At 37.0% G+C, this 14,702-nt stretch overlaps 1 protein-coding gene across 2 annotated transcripts in view; it reads left to right on the top strand.

Moving 5' to 3' along the window:
- Positions 1–10,619, top strand: part of kiaa0319.S (KIAA0319 S homeolog) — a 32,774-nt gene extending 22,155 nt beyond the window's left edge. For both annotated transcript variants that reach the window (XM_041567762.1, XM_018269524.2), the window contains 8 exons: positions 1,067–1,218; positions 2,273–2,411; positions 3,510–3,669; positions 4,321–4,463; positions 5,937–6,059; positions 7,145–7,235; positions 8,836–8,927; positions 10,157–10,619. In XM_041567762.1, coding sequence (XP_041423696.1) covers positions 1,067–1,218; positions 2,273–2,411; positions 3,510–3,669; positions 4,321–4,463; positions 5,937–6,059; positions 7,145–7,235; positions 8,836–8,927; positions 10,157–10,329 — 1,073 coding nt within the window. In that variant the 3' untranslated portion in view covers positions 10,330–10,619. The remainder of the gene's footprint in view (positions 1–1,066; positions 1,219–2,272; positions 2,412–3,509; positions 3,670–4,320; positions 4,464–5,936; positions 6,060–7,144; positions 7,236–8,835; positions 8,928–10,156) is intronic.
- Positions 10,620–14,702: the final 4,083 nt, after the last annotated feature.

The raw sequence follows: 14,702 nt of genomic DNA, 5'->3' as shown, positions 1-14,702 counted from the left end.
TCTCTTTAAAAAAAACTTCGACCCCCTAGTTCGCCATCTAAAAGCTACTGAAGTCAATGTTAGCCTATGGGGAAGGTCCCCATAGGCTTGGCTAACTTTTTTTGATCGAAGGATATTCCTTCGATCGTTGGATTAAAATCCTTCAAATCATTCGATTCGAAGGATTTTATCGTTCGATCGAAGGAATTATCCTTCGATCGTTCGATCGAGCTATCTGCGCTAAATCCTTCGACTTCCATATTCGAAGTCGAAGGATTTTAATTCCTAGTTGAATATCGAGGGTTAATTAACCCTCGATATTCGACCCTTAGTGAATCGCCCACTAAGTATCAGTTTCAATTTTAGACTGGAGAAAGGCAATTTAAAAGGCATATCTCCATCATGTTTGTCATCCTAAAGCTTTATTTCAAGTGAATAGCCATATGTAACATGCACATTTACAACTGGAAAGGATCAAAGAATATTTTTACTCATTTAAAACCTGAAGTTACAGATCTTACACATGCAACATTTTTAAGTGCAGAAATGTGAAAAATACTAAAACCACAAAAGCAGAGCTAGCTCTTCCCTATGGATTGATTTGCAATTTTTTCTCTTATTTTGCCAGAAGCAAACTTGACCTAGCTCCCATCCACAATTTTGGCTAATTTACTAAAAATGAAACTCAAAAAAATCAGATCGAAAAAAAAAAAACCCTAAAAAAAAGAAAATCTATTTTTTATGAATATATATCGAATTGTTCACATTTTAAGGCTTAAATATCTCAAATGTTTTAAGTTTATAGGCTGAAAACCTTTGAAGACCTGGAATTTATCGAGTTTTTGACGAAAACCAGCCTTAAACACCCCAAAACTTTTAGTAATAATTTTTTGGAGTTTTTTTTTTATTAATAGCCTCCGTAAAGTCTGCCTGTGGGCTGAAGTGGCTGGATGTGCATGTTCCAAAACGCATTACTATTTCTTGATAGTATTCCAGATAAGGGTGTGTTTCATTGTAATAAGAATGATCTACAATGTGTATGGTACTGATCAATCATATTCCTTGTTGTTTTCACTCCAATTGTCAGAGAAGAACAGCCCTCCTAAAGCCTGTGCTGGTGGAACCCACATTCTTGTACTTCCAGACAACTCGATTTCATTGGATGGCTCAAAATCTTTTGATGACCAGGAAATTATTTCATATTTGTGGAAAAGAGATGGCCAGAGTCCTGCAGCTGGGGTACATATACTGCCCCTTTCTCATGTTAAATTCAGTGAACCAATGTTGTGTAAATACAAATGAGAAATACATACTATATGAAAATGTTCAAAGTACTAAATAATGCACTTTTCTGTACTTGCCTGGGTATCAATTTTCAAAGGCTTAGGCTAAGATAGTTTACTACTAAAATGCTAATTTTGACTTAAAATGTGATTTACCAGTCCAGTGATATGTAGCAACAAGACAAATTTTACCTCCATAGTTCACGCAATTGGGAATCGGTGGCATATTAAACACTCTTACCAAACTGGTATATATATTTAATTAAGTATTGCCCTTTTACATCTGTTACCTTGAATCACTATATTGTCTCTGTGCTGCCTCAGAGATCACCTGACCAGAAATACTACAACTTTAACATGAAGAACTGTGGAAGCAAAAGACAGAACTCTCTCAGTTAATTGGCTCATGTGACCTAACATGTATGGTTTGTTGGTATGTTTGTGTGCACTGCGAATCGTACAATCCCAGGGGAAGGCCATATTTTCTAAAATGGCAATTTTTCTATTTAGGATTACCCAATGGCACATACTATTAGAAAAGTATATTATTATCAAAATGGTTTATTTACATAAAGCAGGGTTTTACATATGAGCTGTTTTATGCAATATCTTTTTATAGAGACCTACTTTGTTCAGGAGGTATAGTTTTCCTTCAAAAAACAACAGAAATTGATACCCAGGTGACGTAAATAAAAATCAAAATAAGGATGTTGAGCAAAAAAATAACTGTAAATGACCGTAATAAAATTGTGCATACACATTTAATTGGAAAATTAAGATAGTTAATGCTTACCTATATCTCTCTAACTTAATTTTAAAAAAAAAATTCAATTAAAGTGGAACGTGTTTGGCCAATTTAAGGCATACTAGATAAAACATTAATATTGGTGAGAGTTTATTTGGTTGAAGCTTTTTTTTAAAACAAGTTTGTAGTAATTAAATGTAATATATATATATTTTTGTACATTCAGCTCTCTTAAGGTACATTGTCATGTGGCCTGATTTTACAGGATATAATGCACTCTTCTGATCATGAATCCGTTCTTCAGCTCACCAATCTGGTAGATGGAATATATATCTTCCATTTAACTGTCACTGATGCTAAAGGAGAAACTGATGTTGACACCGCAACTGTGGAAGTGCGTCCTGGTATGAAATGAGTAATTAAAAAAAAAAAAGTAATAAAAATAGAATTGGTATCTGAAACAATATGGGGCAGATTTACTAAGGTTCGAAAGGTCAATTCATATTTGAATTTTCGAAAACCACCAACAAGAATTTGAATGTGAGATGAATCACACCTCGACCCTGGAAACAGTTCTGATTCCAATATTTTCTGCCTAAAATCTGCCAATGTAGTCAAGTCAAAGGCAAAGGTCCCTTGAAATATTTGAAGATGTTAATAGTGATGAGTGAAATTTTCGGCAACTTTCACCGCAAAAATGATGCCCATAGACTCCAATGGGAGAAAAAAATGTTGCATGTCAAAAAAATTTCAATTCGCTTCAAAATAAGGAACAGTTCAGTGTAAAAATAAAAACTGTGCAAAATAAAATGTTTCTGATATAGTTAGCCAAAAATTCAATCTATAATGGCTGGAGTGACTGGATGTCTAACATAATAGCCAGAACACTACTTCCTGCTTTTCAGCTGTCGACTCTAAGGGGGGCCACATGAGACATAATTGTTCAGTGAGTTTGCAATTGATCCTCAGCATTCAGCTCAGATTCAAAAGTAACAGATATGACCCATGTGGCCCCCCTCAAGTCTCTGATTGGTTACTGCTTGGTAACCAGGGTAACAGTCAATGGAAACCAAGAGAGCTGCAAAGCAGGAAGTAGTGTTCTGTTCTGTTAGACATCCAGTCACTCCAGTCTTTATACATTACATTTTTGCCTAACTGACTATATCAGAAACATGTTTTACCCAGTTTTTATTTTTAGATGAAACAATTCCTTTAATATTCAAGGTTATTCGAATTTTCATGTCAGGACTATTGGATCGAATTTTAGATGTTAGAATTTTTTCATAAATAATGTACCATTATAATAGTGAATACAATCCAATTTATTAGAGTTTAAAAAAAATCAAATTATTCTAAAATTTGACCTTTCATAAATAACCCCCCAAAATGACTTGGGCTTTACCTGTTGCTTAACCATAACTCTAAGATTTAGAAAAGGGATAGCATAGTACAATGACATTGCTTATGTTTTTAATGACCGTGCAGTACTGACTGTTTTGCAGATCCGAGAAAACAAAACTTAGTTGAATTAATTTTACAAGTGGGAGTTGGTAAATTAACAGAACAACAAAAGGACACACTAGTGAGGCAGCTGGCGCTTCTCCTTAATGTTTTGGATACAGACATCAAGGTTCAGAAGATAGCAGCGCATTCTGATTTGAGGTATGTTGTAGAAATGAACATTTACTCAGTGAACATTAGGGTTACAGAATTGGAGTCTATTGTTATTGTGCCTTAAAGAACTGGTTCTACGGTTCTTTTATCATTATTGTCATAAGTGTATTTTTTGTCTATAAATAGTACTATTTGTATCCTGAGTCTCTGCTATGTGAGAGCACAGTTATCTCTTAGACAAATGTACTGTAAATTCAGTTACGCATTGAATAAATAAGTACAGTATATATTTTTCCAATACATATTTATAAAAAAAACCTTTTGAGTGTTAAATCGTGAGTAAAATCCCATTGTACAGTTTGAAATACCTGTAAGTATTTTGCATTGTTTGCATGAAATGAGAGATTCCTGGAAGTAACACAATATTTACTTTGCACCCTGTACACACTTCTTCAGATCAGTCTGTCTCAATGGATTGACAGTTTACGAAAAGCCTGTATATGCAAGTACTTTTTTGTACAGCATCTTAATACCCACAGTTTTGCTTTATAGTGTTCATTGCTCTACAAGTCCCCTTCTATAATTCAGTACTGTACATCCTCCAGCATCTTCTAAAACAAGTGAATAATGAGAAATGTAGCCTTGCAGCATGTAATAGTGTACATTTATTAATTCAGATGATCTTTTCTCCATGCACAGTACTGTAATCCTATTCTATGTGCAAAATGGCCATCCTCTGAGAGTTCAAAAAGCAGCAGAAGTGGCCCAGACTCTTCAAGACCAACTGCTAAAGGAGAAGGCAGACTTCTTTCCCTACAAAGTGCTCAGAGTCGATACAGCTGGTAGGTAATTACAGGAAGCATATATATTTGACTGACGCCTTGTGAATTAAAATTTGTGTACTTAATTAGCTGGGAGGCAGAATAATCAAATTTGTATTTGTGATTTTAGAGGATTTTGAAACCAGGAAAAACTAATTGTCTCTAAAACCAAAAATGAAATGAAAAGGTGCAATTATAAAAAACAAACCAAAAAAAAGTTTCATAATAGGGATATGAAAACCTCAAAATCCTCACTGATATCTCACTATACATACTATGTTTTTAAGTATGCTATTAATAATAATAATGTATCAGTCAGAAATATGTTTAAAAATGACCTATTTAATTAGTAATTAAATAATTAAGTAATTATTTAAATGCAATGGTTTTAAAAATGGTGATTTTTCAATTATAAATCACAGAAAAACTAAGGGGGTTATTTACTAAAACAACTTTTTCTCACTTTATTAAGTAAACAAATTCGACCAAACTTCCAAACCCTAATCCAATTTATTTATCGAATAGACACTCTGAAAACTCAATGTTTTCGAGTTGTCACCCAGGAGCCTTAAATAAATCAGATTATTAAACGTAAACCAGCGCAAATAGCTCAAAACATTCGAGAACCATGAAGGCATAAAACATGTTTCAATGGTTAAAGGGACCATCTAACATTGAGTTCTACATGATTTCAACAGGTTTTAGCTAGAGTATTTTGAATTCGAATTGTTAGCAGCTTTGGGGGGGGGGGGAAAAGTTCTCTAATAAATTGTTATCAAGGAGCAAACTAGGTTTTTCAGTTAATTCCTGAAACCATGGCTACATATTTAAAATAACATGTTCTACATAAAGGGGGTTACTTATCAAAGTCCATTTTTTTCTGGTTGGACTTTTAAAGAGGAAAAACATTCTTGTGATTCTTTAAACCACGATGGTATTAAGAGTCTGAATAAAAAAGTACTCCAACTAAGACCCGCCGAGTTCATGTAGAAGTCAATGGCAGATTTCCTGATTAGCAGTGGGTTTCCAAAAAAGTTGCGATATTCAGGCATCAAATCTAAAAAAGTAGTGGATTCAGATTTTTTTACAATCTTATTGAGACCTTCCCCTCACAAGAATTTTTTGGGAAAATTTAATGATAAATAGGGGGATTTGGTCAGAGTGTCTTTCCAAAAATAGAGAGATTTTGATAAATAACCCCCAAAATGTCTTGTATATTTGGGGGGCTATTTATCAAAATCCAAAAATCGATAAAAACTACTCACAAAAAATCTGCACGGACTTTCTCCCCCTATTTATCTATGCATTTTCGCAAATTTTTCTTGTGCAGAAAAAGTTATGATAAAAAACATGAAAAATCAGAATCATATGATTTTTTCGTAATATTGCAAGAAAGCTACAATTTTTTCAGATACCCAGCGATAAATCTTCCAATTTATCTAAAAATTGAATTTCTACTCCAATGACCTTTGCTTGTTGTACTATTTTTATTAGCCTGCCTGTTGAAATGCTCTGGCCATGGACACTGTGACCCAATAACTAAATCCTGCCTTTGCTATGCATTTTGGATGGAGAACTTGATACAGCGTTATATCAGTGAAGGAGAAAGTAACTGTGGTGAGTTCTCACAGCTTCCAAATAACGTCTGCTAAATAATTACTTTTTAGTGCTTGCAGTTATTTTCCAATTTAGCACACAGATTAGACCAAACGTTGCACCGCTTTTCTCCTTTAGAAGAAATGCACTATTCAATTATTTAAACAACAAATGAAAATCACTAAATTTTGTGGTCTCAAATCCACCATCCTGCACACACTAATGTATGTCTATGAAAAGTGCAGTTATATACAGAGAAGAAGATTGCCACCATAAACTGGAATATGCCTTTAACTCATTTTATTGCTAAAACTGTGGCAAAAGCTTTCAGGGACCAACCCCTTCCTCAGGTCAATTACATAATAGTGCAGAACCAACAAACAACGGCACTCTGGTTAAAAGGCAGGTTTATTGCAGAATCCTGCAGGTGTACATGGCCTTACGCGATTCGGGAACCAAATCCCTTAATCATAGGCTATGATTAAGGGATTTGATTCCCGAAATGCGTGAGGCCATGTACACCTGCAGGATTCTGCAATGAACCTGCCTTTTAACTGGAGTGCCGTCCTTTGTTGGTTCTGTGATATATATTGGCAGTGGGGACGCTGCGGACAGAGCACCCGGCTACGTGGGAACAGATTGGGGTTGTGGGTTGGAGCGGTCCCTACCGTGTGAGTGGAATTACATAATAGTGAACCCAAAACCCTTTATATACCATACAAATGATGTGACACAACCATGTGATCTTTTAACCCTTCCAGTCCTTATGTATGCTTATCTTTAAAAATGTAACAGCACATAAATAGTATCACATTAAAAACAAACTATACAAAATATCCACCAATAAATACAAAGTGCATTTTTCATTAAAAATAAATGTTCATTTGTGCCTTGAGGAGAGAGAGAGTCTCAATGATTAAATGAGTAGCCACCTTATTTTTATGTAGTTATAGCATTTTCCCAAAGTAGATATTTTAGGACTTCAATACAACAATGTCTTGTTTTATGCAAGAGCTCTGACCTCTATGTTCCCATAACCCATAGGAAACGGCTGTAAAAATTACTTGGACTTATTAAAATGAAATCTTGTTCTTTTGTTTTTGCAGATTGGAGTGTGTTGTATATTGCTATATTAACCTTTGCAGTTGTTGCCTTTATTATGGCCATTGTTTGGCTCTGCATCTGCTGCCGCCAAAGGTAAACAAAAAAACAAAACTATAGAATTTAGTGAAAACTAGATTAAAGTGGACAAGGTAAATAAGTACCATGTGTTCTATATATGCACTACACAATATGGGGCAAATTCCCTAAGGGGCGAAAATTCACCAGCGACGGCTTTGCAGCCATCGCAACACTTCGCCAGGCGTAAATTCACTAGGACAAAGGCAATTCCCTAAAGTGCAAAGTTGCGTCCAGGGCACCGAATGCTGCTAGCGTTGCTTCGGAAATCAAAGTGAAGATGCGCTAGTGTTGCCAAATTTGCATACAGTGGGAAATGATAAAGTTACATGGATGTATATGTTGCAGCAAATACATTACATTACACATGTCTAGGGAACCTTAATAAATAAAATAGAGTTGTTTTAATGCCCTACAAATGAGCCCACTGTATAGTTTATGTTCCATATGTTAGAAAATGTAGGGGTTACCCCAAAACAGGGGTAGGCAACCTGAGGCTCTGGATCCTCAAGCGGCTCTTCATCCTGCTTGCTGCGGCTCGGTCGACTATACAGCCCTCGTATCTGCTGGCGGCTGCTTGAGTGTGTGACCGGGGTAAGTTAATGGTTAGCTTACCACAGTCGCACACTCAGGAAGCCGCCAGCAGGTGCGAGGGCTGTATAGACGTCCCAGGAGTGACAGCCAAAGCCGAGCCGCAGCAAGATGATTCATCATGGTCCTTACCGCGGTCACAAACTCAAGACAATAGAGGGAAGATCAGCATTGAATTTTTAGAAACAGAATTTACATTAAACAGATGAGAACACTAGCATTTAATAGGGCTATTCAGTGTTTAATTTATTTCAAAGTAGGCCTACACATGCACACTTCTGTTTGTTGTATTCTGTTGATGTAACAGTTAAAATTGAAAAAAGGTTAAAACTTTTAAAAGTTTATAATTTGTTTTATGTTTTGTGGCTCCAGACTATTTTTCTTTAGTGGAAGAGGGGGCAAAATGGCTCTTTTGATAGTAAAGGTTGCTGACCCCTGCCCCAAAAATATTTAACGAACCTTTGCAGGCTATCACTCAGAAAAAAGGAAAAGACCCCAGCGTTATTTGGGACTTAGAAAAATTATGCACTCCATTGCACTTCACCTGGTCTGAGCTGGCGAAGGTAAGTCTGACAAATGAGGTAACGTTCAGTAAAATCTGCATCTTAGTGAATTTTCAGAGTTACGTCTGTTCACCAGAGCGAAAATTCGCCTGGCAGTATAGTGCGAATCAACGCTAGCGTCTGTCTCCTTTGCTAGCGAAGTGCCGCCTGCGCCCATTAGGGAATCAGCGAAGTTCCGAAATGACGTCACGGTGGCGAATTGCCGCTAGTGTAAGTCACTTCACCCTTTAGGGAATCTGCCCCTATGTTTGCAAGCCTTAACACAGCTCAACACAACTGGAGGTTTGAAAAACAGTACTCAAAAATGAGTTATATTTGTGGTGACATGTAAACCATTGGTGCACTTATTTATTATCTGCTATTATGCAGGAATGTATGTCAGACTGTTACCTTTGCCTTTATAAATATGGTCATTCAGTACTGTACTGCATAGTTTATTTTTCCCCTTTGTTTGCATACTTTAGCCAGAAACGGACAAAAATAAGAAAAAAAACTAAATATACAATCTTGGATAATATAGATGAACAAGAAAGAATGGAGTTGACGCCAAAGTATGGTAAGTGAAACACATAGCTCTCTAAAGAATGTGTAATTAAATTACATCATTTTAATATAGCATACACAGTTCTGTACAAATGCTAAAGTATACAGACAAGAATGTGAGGTTAAATCCAGAATAAGATGCTGGACGCTTGTAATACACTGGTACAATGTGCATAGCATCATACTATATGCATTCTTTCAAATATTGGATACCCTTTAACAAAAATAACAGCAAGATACAACAGGAACTGTTAAGGACTTACCCAGGGGACGGCAGGGACGCCCGTCTCTCATCTCCGCCGCCGATGCGGCTAGGCCTCAGGCGCCGGCTCCTATGGAGCGCGCGGCGCGCATGCGCTAGAATTAAAGGGACAGGTGCGCTGACGTATTTGCGCAGGCGCTGGCGCTGATTCGCCAGTGTCCAATGGCGCCAAATTCAAATGTTTAAATGGCCATCAGTCCTTTTGTGCCTTGCCCAACGTAGGTTCTGTATATTGTTCCTGGGTGCGATTTTCCTGTGATTCTTGTTGTGACCTTTGGCTATCCTTGATTCCTGTTTGATTTCCGCCTGCCCTGACCCTTTGGCTCGTCCCTGACTACTCTTTGGATTCCGCTCTGTACTTCGACCCTGTTTGTTGCTGACCTGGCCTGTGACCTCGATTACTCTCCTGCTTTCCGATTTTGTACTGCATTCCCGATTGGTTTCGACCCGGCCCGTTCCTGGACTTTGATAACCTTTACGTTAAGTTCCCTTGCTCGCTCAGAGTTCTTCCCTCAGTCTCCTCACTATTAAGTCCTGGCCGCAGGAACGTTCCTCTGTATGCTAATATATCCTAATATATCCTAGTTCGGTCTCCAGAGTGCAGACCCCACTAAAGGAGAGCCAACACACTGGATGTACAGCCTGAAAGTCTGTCTTTGCTGCCCAGGATAAACCTGGAACCATAAAAGGGTGATCATAAAAATGTTTATATTTATCTGCCACCATATTATGAGCCAAAAGGGGCCTGACCACTTAACAGACTGAAAGGACTGGCTAGTTTTTCTAGATCTGTATTTTCCTGTAACTGAGAACATTAAAAAAATTATAAAAATGACCTATGGCTTTTGTGAAGCACCTCATTTACAGAGGGGAATTACAGAACTTCTCTAGAATTTAGGACTGAATAATTTGAGAAATGTAGTTTTCTTCCCCTAGCTATTTACAAGGTTATTATACTGATTCATATCTTTTTTTTACAGGAATAAAACACAGAAGCACAGAACACAACTCCAGCCTTATGGTGTCCGAGTCTGAGTTTGAGAGTGACCAAGATACTATTTTTAGCCGTGAAAAATTAGACAGGGAGAACCCTAAAGCCAATGGAGCTCTCAATAGCGGCACACCCTTCAACTTTAGCTCACAGTGCAGATAAAGTGTTAAAAATGAAAAAAAAAAGGAAGGATGTCATAACTTTATATGTCTTTGCACACACTGAGGTGGGTGACTTTTAAGGCATTTAGCAATGAAACTTTAACTCCACATGCCGGGAGTAAATGATTTTTTCAAAAATCATTTTTGGGGTGGAGGACAGTTATATGTGGGCTACCGAAATAGTTCACTAGCAATTCCTTCCCATTATCCTCCCTGGAAAAATTAAAATTTGTTCTCTCCTAAGCAGACTTAAAGGAGAACTATCGCAAAAATGAAAATTTTATATAAGCTCCATCACGAGATAAGAAACTTTCTAAATACAATCAATTAAATATTCTGTAGCGTTTCTGAAATAATCAAGTTTATCTTCAATATCCCTCTCTCTGCATCTGTTTCTCTTCATTCCCACTTCTTGCAGCAGTTGGGTGTCAGATATTCATTGCCAGTTAGATCCAATACATCTTATAGGGAGGCTCCTTTTGCCTAGAAGATGTATTAGAGCTCACTCTATTAAAATAGTAAGACAATCATGTCTCTCTACATGCAGGGTTTGTGCAAAAGGCAATTATTTTGTTAGATTTTGTTTGTACTGGAATCAGTTATTTGAGTGAGCCCTAATACATCTGCTAGGAAAGGAGCCCCCCTATAAGATATATTGGATCTAACTGTCCATGAATATCTGACGCCCAACTGCTGCATGAAGACGGAACAAAGAGAAATATAGACTGAGAGAGGAATAGTGAAAATAAACTTTATTATTTTGGAAACAATGCAGAATATTTAATTAATTGTATTTAGAAAGTTTCTTATTTCAGTATGACGAAGCTTATATTAAATTTCCATTTTCCTTTAAGGTATACTGGAAAAATAAAAAAGGCAAGAAGATTGTCTAAGATTGCACTAATTGTTCTCTTGTTGATACAGCATTTTCCTTAATAGTAGGGAACGTTTACAATATATTGTGCTGACCTATAACTAGAAAGAAAACAAAACATAACCTGTTTATAGATCATCAAAACTTTTATAAGCCAAGGAACATGCTTGTCAGTTTATCATGAAAAGCAAGTAGCAATCTTCAATATGTCAGGTGATTGCCATTTAAATGGGGAGTGATTCGGAGCGTCCATTGAACTATTATGCTATACTATTCACAAACAGAAAAACACTTATATCATAGATAAGCAAGGAGTATTATACTTTGTGTATGTGCAATCGACTTCTATGTTAAAATATACATACAATTTACAGATACACAACTCAATGACTAAAATATATGATTAACTGAACAATGTGATGGATTCAGTGTGAGGAGTAATATTTATAGCAACCAGTGGCATCTATAGTATGTCTTTTTTATTGTTTTTAGACAAACTGTTGCTGCTGTAATTAAAACGCTAACTTGCTGGTGTTGAGAGAATACATTTGCTAACCAAATGCTACAGAATGACAGGCTTCTTTTTTTGCTACAGATATATGATAATTGATATGATTAAGACAAACTGATATGTATATTAAAAAAAAATCTGATACTGCATTTTTGTAAGTATTTTAAAGACAAATAAAAGAGCATTTATGAATTTAAGAAAAAATTATGCACTTTTTAAACACTTTTTACAGTTCAGTTGGTTTCAGATAGTTCACCAGAAATAAAGACTTTTTCCAAAAACTTTCCATTTGCGACTGTTTTTCTAATATTGAAGTGTAGTTTAATTTTTCACCTTCTAAACCAGCTCTGGGAGGGGGGGGGCACTGACTCTTTAAGGGTCTGGCCACACGGCAGATTCTGGGAGATTAGTCGCCGGGCGACAAATCTCCCCTTCTTCGCGACGACTAATCTCAACGATCTGCCTTCCACCGGCTAAAATGAAAATCGTCTGGGGGCAGGCACACGTCGCCCGTAATTGCCTCATGAGGAAACTTTGGGCCACTTCGGAAAACGAAGTGCTCCGTGTGCCTGCCCCCAGGCGATTTACATTTTAGTTGCAGGAAGGCAGATCGAGCAGATTAGTCGCCGTGAAGAAGAGGAGATTTGTCGCCTGGCAACTAATCTCCCCAAATCTGCCCATGTGGCCAGACACTAACTGTTCTACATTGATACATTTAGAGGCCCATTTATCAAAGGTCGAATTTCAAATTGATGTGAATTTTATTTAACTGTAATAAATTTGAACATACTCGAAATTCGACGGGGAGAGAGTATTTGAGAAAAAAAAATCGAATATATAAAACTCCAAACGACCTGAAAACTGGAATCAAATTCAAAGTTCCAATGTCAGGAAGGCTAATAACATCTTCAAATTGGTCACTGAACCTCTTCCAATTTTTAATACATAAACTCGGCAGGTAATTCAAATTATTCCCTGGGTATGGGATTGATAAATCTCGAAATTCAAAATTAAATTAAAATTCGAATCGAGTTTGGATAATTCACATTCAATTTTGAGAATTTTGACCAAAAAAAAAAAAAATTCGAAAATTCGAATTTCCAATTCCACCCTTAATAAATCTGTCCCTTAGTTGATACATTTATCTTTAGTCCTACAGAGCAAAATCCCTGAGTTTCATTACAGGCAGCTGTTAGAATTGATACAATAGTTGCTAATATTCCACAGATGCTGCTGAGAATTGTATCAACTAATTGCATCAACTAAATGTAGCAAATTATAACAGGTCAGATGCTCCAGTATCACTGAGCTGCCAGATTGAAACACTGGAGACTTTAACATTAGACTTAAATTTTGGGAAAATGGTAAAAAATAAAAGATGGAAAACTATTGAAAAATTCTTTGTTTGTGGTCTATCTGACTGAAGAGAAGTGTTTGGAAGGTAAACAACCCCTTTAAAGGAGAAGGAAACCCTGTAGAAAAAACCCTGTGCCCCCCACCCCACATAGACCCCCCTCCCCGGCTAATTGTCCCGGGGAAATGCCCCATACTTTATACTTACCCCTCATCGCAGATTCTGGCAGAGGACTTCACGGCATCCATCTTCTGGGTCCTCTGTAAGCTGACTGGGAGACCGGTATGTCGGCGCATGTGCAGTTGGAGCAATTTCCGGATTTCGCCAACTGTGCATGCGCTGAAATTGACGGAGATTTCTGATCTCCCAGTCAGTTTACTGAGGACCCGGAAGATGGATGTCGTGAAGTCCGCTGCCAGAATCTGCGACGAGGGGTAAGTATTAAGTACGGGGCACTTTCCCGGGGGGGCAGTTAGCTTGGGAGGAGGAGGGTCAATATAGGGTGGGGGGTATGGGGTTTTTTTCGACAGAGTTTCCTTCTCCTGTACGGCAAACCTACAATGGCCAGTCCTGTATGATGTTCAACCAATGTGCCCATGGGCCAAACTGATGGTTAATGCTCAAGGTATGGCCACGTTTCTGTTGTTAATGTTCATTTGGGCCAACATCTGAAGCAATCAGAACAACAGGAACTGTGGCTTCTCTTCAGTCCTTATCTGCTGGTATTTGTAGGTGTAAGGCCAGTTTAAATCAAATTACACATTAAAAGCGTTGAATCTAGGAAGAGGTGGACAACTGCTACTCCTCAAAGGTAATGCTGAATGTGCCCTATCCCACAGTCACCACCGTGGAATCTTTTCTAAAAGAAAAAAAAAAACACCATCTCCATAGCTTGTTATTAGTTTTGGCACAGTTTTTATTTATCATTAATCAATACAACACTTAAACAATTATTTTCTAAAACAAGAAACAAGATGTACACTCAAACTGTTCTGAAAGGAGCAAGACATATAAAGATCTACACACCCAAACATGGCATTGTTTTTGTCACAGTAGTTATTATTGTGCAAAGTCCTGTAAACAATTACATTTGTACCCCTTATTATCCTTCACATTTACAGATTAAAAAAATAAACTTAAAAGTAGAAATGTACATAGAACAAGCAGGTTAAAAGCACTTTACTGTGTAATGTATATACATTTGGGGAAGTCAGGTTACAGTGCTGGTATGTGAGCATTTCTATGTTAGAACTATTATTTAGGGAGATTATTAGCATGAAGCTGCAGCATGTTCTGCAAAGATGAAAACACAGATTATATAGTGAATAAAGTACCCCCTCTTGTAAAATATATGGATATTATAAGTTACCGAGGAGTTTCATGACCATGTAAAAACACGAGGCCGAAGGCCGAGTGTTTTTATACAGGTCATGGAACTCCGAGGTAACTTAGAATATCCTCATATTTTACAACTGGGGGTACTTTATTAATTATAATACACAAATTTTAGTGAGTCATGTGACAGAAATTACATCACTACTCACCGTTTATAACTGATGACATCACTACTCACCGTTTATAAGGATATAATTTACAAGATATTCACGGCTTTTGTGTATTATATACAAATACTGA

This window comes from Xenopus laevis, chromosome 6S (genome assembly GCF_017654675.1).
Source record: "Xenopus laevis strain J_2021 chromosome 6S, Xenopus_laevis_v10.1, whole genome shotgun sequence".
NCBI lineage: Eukaryota > Metazoa > Chordata > Amphibia > Anura > Pipidae > Xenopus > Xenopus laevis.
The sequence above is the reverse complement of the archived record's forward strand: the minus strand, read 5'-3'. Positions and strand labels throughout refer to the sequence as shown.